Below are 9,295 nucleotides of genomic sequence, written 5' to 3'. Positions count from 1 at the left end.
GAGGAAGAACCTCCTGCAAAAATGCTGCTCTGACCCAACAATCCAATGTTACCAGTAGCGGCCGCATTGAAAGGACACTTCAGAACAGTTCTCGTGGTCCAATCAGGGGTTGGGGATAGGACAGCATGCAAGTGAACTCCTATTCAATCTTCTCTGTATTGACTGCTGCGAGGTGGGGGGGTGGGGGAGACATACATTCATGCAATTCATTGGAGGTCAAGGAGGGGAAAAACATGGATGGATGAGGTCTTGGTGAGGGAGAAAGAGTTTTAATAGTTGAAAAATGGACTACTTCTCACTCCAAACTGCAGATTATGCCTCAGCATCAACCAGTGGTGTAGCCAGGGGGTCCGGACCCTCCCCGAAATATAAAAACACAGTTACTTCGCATCATAAAAGAAAAAAAATATTGAAAATTCATGATTTTACAAAAGATTTCTTTGAAAAATGAAGTTTTTTTGATTATAATAAGTGTTAAAATTAGTTTAAAACCCATTACTTTGTATCCTGTTTTTCAAAAATTTTCCCCCTGGTTTTGGACCCCCCCCTCACCCCTCCGCAAACAAAATTCCTGGCTACGCAACTGCACATACTTGTTTAGGCAGCTAGCAGAGTAGTATGTAGATATCATTTTAGGTTCTGTGTAAATATGAGCTGGTGATGGCTTCCACTGCTTACCCTATGATTTAGTCTTCACACAGAATTCAGGAATTAAAATTGTATTAAGCCAATAATATTTGCTAGTATGGATCCAAGCAATAGGAATTACATACATGTATAATGGATTGGCTGAAAATATATTTTATTTTTCTGAAATACTTCTGGAAGGCAGTAAATTAGGAATTGCAAGGAAATAGGTCATTGGTGTCCTCCTTGCCATCATTACTATAATGAGGAATGTTCAGTCAACAATCAAATGTGGTATAATACAAAGAAAATATTTGTCATATAAAATATAGATACAAAAATTGCCTTTTCTGGGCATAAAGATTACACAGTTTGAAGGGAAAATCACTTCTCAATAAGTTTTTACAAATGGCTGTTCTTCTCATTGAGGATGTTGTTTACACAAAATATTCTGTAAAGACTATGATGAGAGGTGAGGAAAGTTATCACTTTTATGTCATTATAATGTACACTCACACGCACGTACAGCTCTCATACACTAACATGCACAAATTCACACACATATCTTGGTCCTGTGTGCAAATAAAAACTCAATCATTCATCTCACAATTGTTTGTAGATTTGAATTGTACAACAAATATTTGTAGCAAAATTATTCCCACGAAAGGGAAGTGTCTTAGAAAAGCTATAAAAAGAGCAAGAGATCAATAAAAATATTTTAAACTATACTTCAACACGTATTCATCTTGACTTATCCACATATATGTACACTTGTTTTAGTCTTTATAGTTAGGTACTTAAGTGGAAGATGAAACATATCACAGCGGTGCCATTTCACATGGCTGTCTCCAATGGTTGGCTCTTACTTCTGCTTGCAAGAGGGAAGTGTTCATGACCATATTCCTCTGGAGTCGGAACATAATCAAAGTTTGTCTCCAGGAGGGCTTCACTCTTTGACCTCGATGGATGAGGCATAGTCTCCACATAAGCTTCACTCGGCACAAACTGACTTGCTGGGCGTGTAGGCTGATCTAGATCAGTCTCCAAGAGTGCTCCCGGATGACCACCACCGCCTTGTGGTGGCATTCCGTAAAAGTAGTCTATGTGGGAGTTCATGGGAAGGGTACCAGCAGTTGAACCGTATGGCACATTACCCTCATCTTCATACGTCAGCTCCCTGTCCTCTTCCTCATCTACCGTGGGATCATCATGTTTCATATCCAGCGTGGAGTCAGACATTAGACTGCAGTCCAAGGGTAAAGTGGAAGAGTTGAAGTTGCTAACTGGAGACTCATCGCCCACTGACACCAATGGAGGGGGAGGGGGTGGCGGTGGAGGAGGAGGTGCCTTTGTTGGCCTTCGGATGTGATCAGGTTCCAGAGACACGAGAGTACCTCCAGCTGAGGGGATCTGAGGAAGTTCGCGGGATGCAAATGTCGAGTTGTCTCGGTATCCCTCATTTCTAAAAGCCATCGGGTTAGATGATAGGCCGATCGATGTTATGGAAGATGGAGTTGGTGGCACCCCTGATATTGAGCAATCAAATTGAGAGTAGCCGTAAGGAACAGCATTTGGATTGTGAGCCTCATATATATCATACGACTGATTGTCCTCAATGGAAGAGTTGAACTGGGACTTGTCCATGGAATCTATACTTCCGTTCATCTTCTTATACTCGCTCATTTTTGTTGGGGTTGGACTTGGTCTTGAAACCTTTAAAATAAAAATATTTTCATGAAAATAGTGTTAAACTTGGGTTTAGAAGAGAAAAACTCAGTAATTATAGTGCTAAAAAATTGATGACGTAGGATATGATGTTTTCCCTCTGAATAGAATAAATTACATCTTCAGATGGATGGCAGTTGGGTTAGAAAATTCAATTCCAATTCTTTACTGATTGTTATCAAGGAAACAATGAAAATGACAGAGTTGGCTTTCTTTCCTCGATGTTGATTGCACAGGAGGTAATCACAGCATTTGAGTTGAATATTCTAACCCATATATCACCATGAGAAGTTTTAATTTATGAAATTAATGTCATCATGAAAAACAGGTACATATATCATGCTTTCTGTTAGGCAATTCCTATCGTTCATTCATAAATCTGCAATCTGGGCAAGAATTGAGATGGGAGAATATAAAATGGGGTTGTTAATTAAGATTTATTTCTTCATTTCAATTTGTTTGGATATATGTAGTACATTGAAAATTCATGCATTAGCAATGTGCCCTTGAGCATTCACTGTCTCAACATCTGAAGCAAGAAGGGGTAGAAATGATAGGAAAAAGGTGATTGAAGGGTTTAGTTGTATAAAATTGATGCCCATCAACTTACTGTTGGCTGTTTACGACGGTAGCCTGCATCACTTAAGGCTCCATGAGAGGAAGCTAAAGAACGCATAGATGCACGTATTGAGTTCCTCCGCTCCAGTCTCTCAACGTGCCTGTGCCTTGATTTTGTGTACCAGAATCCAGCCACCAATGCCACTAAAATAATTGATGCCAGTACAGCACCAATCACACCAATGGTAACCACATCTCCTGTCCAACTTAGTGGGTCAATAAAAACCTTTGGATCTGCAAAAATACCAGGGAAAAGTTGCAAGTGTGAAAGTAGTACCTCCACAGATGGCTATGCAGCCTATTAACCACCAATACAACTAGTGAAGCCGTAACTCTATATATTCATCTGTACATCACAGCATTAACACTTCTACTTGGGTACTTGCTGTTACTAATTTCCCTCTATTTACTTATGACTAAGGCTAAAAAATATTACATACATTCGCTGAGCTTGTTTTAAGAGACTTAGTAGTGGAGAGGAATAACGTGGAATCCTTAGGGATTTCAGTATGACACCATGTAGCAATGACTTACTTTGGAATTATGTATTGCGATAAGTAAAAGCCTTTAGAAACGTAGTCTACTGTATATAAACTCCAATATATGTTGATGGATAGTTACCTTGTTCACAGATGAATGGATACAAGCGTTCACATTGGTCCTCTGTCACGCTTTGGTATCCAAATACAGTGCACCTATTAATCATGTCTATATTTTGCACCCATACTTTGTCATAATAGCTGAAACGATCTTGCTGTTCTCTCAAGAAATGGTAGACTGCTACATAGTTGCCCATGACATATGGCATGGAAGAATTGTCAGACTGTAATATAACAAACATAAATATTAATCAAATAATTACGTAGTTTTAAGATGCTCCCTTCCTTTTCATCAGTGTATCCACCTCTGCATTGGCTCTAAAATTTGTTTGCACCCCCAAAAACAGAATTGGTTTTATCTTTTTGCAACAGTTGATGCTTGAAAAGCTTTCTGCAAATGCGTGAAAAATTTTCTGCCTGTGGGAGGATTTTAATGATAAAAGTATAATATCTACTTGTATCCCTCCATTTCATTCCGTGACATATTCATGCTGGTGCTCATTACTCTGCTTTTGATTTCATACCCAGGTAAAGAAAAAGCTAAGGGTGGTCAAGCATTTAGTTGTTGACGGATTGCTCTGTAAAAATCCATGCACTATATTTATAAAATCTATTGAAATACATTTACAGAGACCCATTTTCATCAGCGTGATCCAGTAATTTATTCACAGAAATGTTGTAGAAGTAGAATAAAATGGGAAATTTTAAGAATTGAAGGATTAATGGGAGAGCTCTCACTGTAAATATTGCAACAGGTTACTGCACATCTTATGATTGGTGAAAAGAATGGATTGAGCAAACACTGCTCATTCAATTTCAGAAAGTTTGTGTGAAAAGTAATGAATATTAAAATTCATATATTTATGCTAATTATCATGTTTGAGAAAAGTGTACCATTAGTTGGAGTTATGCGCCTAGATCTGAAAGATGGAGCGGTTCAAAGGAGATGTGTACTTACGCGACAAAAATCTCTTGCTTCCGTGAAATTCATGGGAACTCCAACATAAATGTAACAAGTATCTCCTACTGGACTCCACCCAGGTGGGCATTTCCCACCAAGCAAGGTGAGGTTGTTCATATGAAATGGTTCATAGTCAACCTCCAAGAGGTGAGCTTCATCTCTTCTGTCTTTTACTCTTCCTCCCACTGTTATGCTTCCATTGTAGCCCCACCAGTTGTGCTTTGCGTCAATTGCTGATTTCCAGACATCATGGCTACTGTAGAATATAATTGAAACTTAAGAAAGGAACTGGACTATGTCTCATGCCTCATGTATGAACAAACTGAATGTTTTTTTTGAAGTTGTCAGACAAGTAACTACAACATTATGGTATAAAAATTTATCCCCATCTGAATTTGCTTCAAATATACAGTGAAACCTCTATTTTACACTTTTGAATGGACCACTTACAAAAAGTGCAAAATTGAGGATATTGTAAAATAGAGTATCATTGTTTAAAGGCGGTATGGTTTGGGACCTGATAAAAACTGTGCAAAATCAGGGAAAATGTATAATGGGGTAATGTAAAATCGGGGTTTCACTGTATATTATAATAGATTGCAAAATGGCAAAGGAGGGGTACTCTCAGAAACATTGAATGAAAAGTTAAGTATTTTAGAGGAATAAATGATCCGTGAACTCCCTACTGTATCATCTGAAGGAAGCTCTTACTCAATGCTCGGACCATGCTTTGAATTACAAGTGAGATTGTGTGCCACTAATGCTAAATATTCTATATTTTAGCCAATATTTTTAATGCTCCTTAAGTAACAATAAAGATGCATGAAAGCAATGGTTGTACTATTGAAGTGATGAATGATTATATGTGCTTGCTAAACCTAGGTATTAGGGGAGCACCTAAGCTAAAATGTGCTTATTGCAAGCATTTTGAAATTTCAAAAGACAATTATGCGTTGGCAATGGCTTAGTTGTGAATAAACATTTATAAAAGATCATTAAATGAAGCTGCGGCATCCGTTCTCTGACTCCTCTATAGATAAGACGGTTAAAGAAAAAAGTGGACAATACATAACAGCACATAGAAAAGTTCATGTAAAGAGGAATTGATTGTAAAGCATACTATGCATCAGCACTAAAGCACACTAGACATCCACACTAAACAGAGCAAAACACAAGCAAGGACAGACTTAACACTCAGTTTAACTCAAAACATCTTACCTATTGATACCAGCTCTGTCGAGGTGGATATAAAAAATAAGATGAATAATCAAATGAGTATGCATCATTTTACTAAAAACAATAAAACTGCTTCAAAGTATTATCCAGAATGAGTCTTTTAAAAACATCCGTACTAATTAATGTAACTTAGTGATCACATGTCAACTAATAGCAGAAAACACTTACAGTGATCTGTTGACGGTAACTATTTCATAGTCATTATCTGGATTCACTAGAACATTATCAACATAATGTTGGCCAGCAGTACCGGCCACTATGGTACCTCTTTCTTCTCTATCTATAGCCATATTCCTAAGGGATAAAACCATGGGAGTTTATGTTACAGTAACATTTATTGCACAATAATTCATTTGTTTCAAATGTTTTAAGAAAAATAGTAAATGCCATGTGTGATCTATCTCTATTTTTCATCAAAATAGTTTGTTTACATCTCTTTATCAGTAACGAGAATGAGAGCTTACTTACCAATAGAATCCATTGTGTGAAGTTGTTTGATATATTGGGAGGCGCACTTTTTCAAAACCAGAGACTTCCAAAATGTGCCTACCTATATTATTGTGCACGTAATTGTATGTAAAGTTTGAGACCACCTGTTCAAGTAGAATATTCGAATTATCACAATTATAAATTGATTTGTCTTAGCTGTTATAACCATGCTACAAAATGTAATAAAAAATATTTACCTGTTTAAGAATTATCACATTGTCATAGGGAACATAATTTTTGGCAAAATAATTTCTGAACAAAGTTACTTCTTGGTATGGACTGCTGCGTCTTCCTTCAATGTGTAATGCTGGCCTGTTTGCATTTGACTTAAATAGATTATTACTTATATATCCTTTCAAAGCAGTAGCTGATCCTCTGGAATCTGCTTTGATGTTTAAGCCTCCTTGATTTTCTGACACAAGATTATTCTGTAATTGATACCATTTAATTGTGAGATCATTTCATTAGAAGGCAAATCCAAGTAGAATCATGTTTTAATACGTAAAAGATAATACGAGTGGAATAAAACAGAAAAATAAATGTACAGGTATTTTACATTTCGGTTCAAGTACATTTCGTACTATATAGTACTCTCATATCAATGAAATGCACCAGTTCTCAGTACAGCTGAATTTTGTGGCCCCAAATGTTTATCTTTTGAGCATACTATGCTTCAGTTACTCAAAGTCATCATTTTCAAACATTAAATTAAAGAAAAAAATCCAGTAGAAGTAATGATTATCCAGAAAATATTATAAGTAAATGTGTATCGAAAATAAATTGAGATGGAAATTTCATGCATGCATTGACAGTACGAGTTTGTCTGGTCATTTCTTTCATTTAGGTTACTTACCTTAAAAAATATGCTTTGAGTGTTTTGAATATCCATTGATATTGCTCCGGAGCAAGTTGAAAAATTCCCATAAAGCTTCAGGCAATTTTTTGTAAATCTGTTCCATTCCATTGTGATCATTGGATTAATTTCTCCAGCACTGGCGTAGCTAACTGCTCCCATCTGGTTGTTCTCAAAAACGGAGTATGAAACATTATGCTGGACATCACGGTCTAGAAAGAAAAAAATATTTTTACAATTAAAATCATAATCTGTGCTTATAAGTATTTCATGGCTAGATGGAAAATCATTTTTAACTTATAGATCTTGAGGGAGGTGTTGTCATCATTCCAGCATGAATATGGTGGGACTCGTGAAAATTTCAACCCTTCAATCAAGCCCAAGGGAAGAATACTACACCATATATGTAACTAATCAATTTTAACAATTTGTGGGTTAAGGTTTGTCTATGGGGACTACCAACGTTTAAACATAATACACCTTGTTGATTTTTTTAGTTAGGTTTCTCTCTTTTTCCACAATTTCAACATTTTATTGCAAGCTGGCTATTTTTTGGTGGAAGTATTCTAGTATTTATTACCTAATCATAAATGTTAATTTTGCATTGGATTTTATTTCATTTTTGAGTGCACACACTGTAGATTATTTATGTTTGATATTAGAATACTAATGAACTCAAAAGGTTTAAAATTAGTCGATTATGTGTGATAATGCTGATTTGTGACTGGAATGAAGTTCAGAGAAAAGGGTATTAGTCATTTTGTGTTACTTTATTTATGTGGCATAAAATCACTGGAGAAAGTGGGTTTAATGAGTGAAAAATCTGTATAATTTGTATGAGGTTGACACTTCTGCTGAAGACTGCCATAACTTTAATGACCATTTAGGCTACTGAACTATAAGGCCAATCCTATTTGCATTAAACCACTGAATCAAATTTATATAGTTTTGATGCGTGGTGAATCATTATAACAATTTTTGCCTCAACTTACTGAAACCAATAGCAGAGATCGGAAGAGTCACTACTTCAGCTATGAAACCATGGCGGCTGCTTGCTCCATTTGCGAACAGTTTAATGCTGAGGCTGGGACCAGATGTGTGGAAAAACTTCTTCTCATTTTTACTTCCAACATTTATTTTGGTCAATAGTTTAGTTGTGATGTTGTAGATGTCCCCATCATAAAGGCTGATTGTGTCTGGCCTTCCAGGCTTATGAGTTGAATTGAACAAGTTAAATTGAAGAAGCCTGAGGGAAAAAACATTTTCAGTGAATTGGAGATTTTTTTTGTTGTCTACGTCATGTTGATTTAGATTCCTAATTACTATGATTAGCCACATTATAACTCGGGAACTTTCATACCTGAACCCAAAAGGCTTCACTCGAAGAACACTGTTGAATATTTTAACACAATTCACAGGATTGTTGTCGTATTTATAGTACACCAGAACTCTCTCTTCTATTATTACCTCTTTTGTTGGATCACACATATCAATCATACTAAAAAGATTGTAAGGGTACTGAGCCTCTTTGATGGGGGTAAATGAACTCTCATCAGATTCCCTCCCTTCTCCAGTAAGGGATATAGCTGACAAACCAATGCCTAAAACATCTTCCACCCTGTAAGATAAAATCATTGTTGTTTATATTTCATTTTCTTAAGCTGATTACTGAATTCTACCAAAATGCATTAGTGTTCTAATTACAGTAAATTTTAATTTGGATAATGTATAGTCAATGATTTCTTAGAGATATTTACAAGTGAATTATAAAAATTAGCAATTTATACATATTTTTCAAATAAACCTTAACAAAATATAGGAATGACTTTTAAGGTTAAGTTGTACTTTGTTGTGCGAAAAATCCACAGAGGAAAAATCATTTGCCTTGACGGGGATTCGAATCTGGATCCCTCGATTTCCAGCCGAGTGCTTAAGCCTGTTAAGCTACTGAGGTGTCATTCTCCCTGGTAGAAATTTGTGGACTATACCGGACAAGGTGGTACTTTTCCTCTGTGGATTTTTCGCACAATTTGTGCATTGCGGGTGACTCCGTAAAAGTTATCACCAAAGTACAATTTAAGTATACTCCCGGTTTACTTAAATTGTACTTTGTTTTTTCATATTTTTTTATTAGGCAAGATGTTTTCCATAATTAAGGTGGGCCAAACTATTTTATATTTGAGTTTG

The 9,295-nt window shown here is 36.2% G+C and overlaps 1 protein-coding gene across 2 annotated transcripts in view; it reads right to left on the bottom strand.

Moving 5' to 3' along the window:
• Nucleotides 1–778: 778 nt before the first annotated feature.
• Nucleotides 779–9,295, bottom strand: part of LOC124157149 (protein bark beetle) — a 112,613-nt gene continuing 104,096 nt past the window's right edge. The window contains exons 18-28 of one of the 2 annotated variants that reach the window (XM_046531649.1): nucleotides 8,469–8,726; nucleotides 8,101–8,354; nucleotides 7,109–7,320; nucleotides 6,453–6,683; nucleotides 6,235–6,359; nucleotides 5,935–6,060; nucleotides 5,749–5,763; nucleotides 4,528–4,786; nucleotides 3,592–3,793; nucleotides 2,963–3,204; nucleotides 779–2,340 (exon numbers count right to left, since the gene is read on the bottom strand). In XM_046531649.1, coding sequence (XP_046387605.1) covers nucleotides 1,462–2,340; nucleotides 2,963–3,204; nucleotides 3,592–3,793; nucleotides 4,528–4,786; nucleotides 5,749–5,763; nucleotides 5,935–6,060; nucleotides 6,235–6,359; nucleotides 6,453–6,683; nucleotides 7,109–7,320; nucleotides 8,101–8,354; nucleotides 8,469–8,726 — 2,803 coding nt within the window. In that variant the 3' untranslated portion in view covers nucleotides 779–1,461. The remainder of the gene's footprint in view (nucleotides 2,341–2,962; nucleotides 3,205–3,591; nucleotides 3,794–4,527; nucleotides 4,787–5,748; nucleotides 5,764–5,934; nucleotides 6,061–6,234; nucleotides 6,360–6,452; nucleotides 6,684–7,108; nucleotides 7,321–8,100; nucleotides 8,355–8,468; nucleotides 8,727–9,295) is intronic. The other variant, XM_046531650.1, reaches the window with a different exon arrangement.

Source organism: Ischnura elegans, chromosome 4 (genome assembly GCF_921293095.1).
Source record: "Ischnura elegans chromosome 4, ioIscEleg1.1, whole genome shotgun sequence".
In the NCBI taxonomy this organism is placed as follows: domain Eukaryota; kingdom Metazoa; phylum Arthropoda; class Insecta; order Odonata; family Coenagrionidae; genus Ischnura; species Ischnura elegans.
Note: the sequence above shows the minus strand (reverse complement) of the source record. Positions and strands in the feature narration are given on the sequence as shown.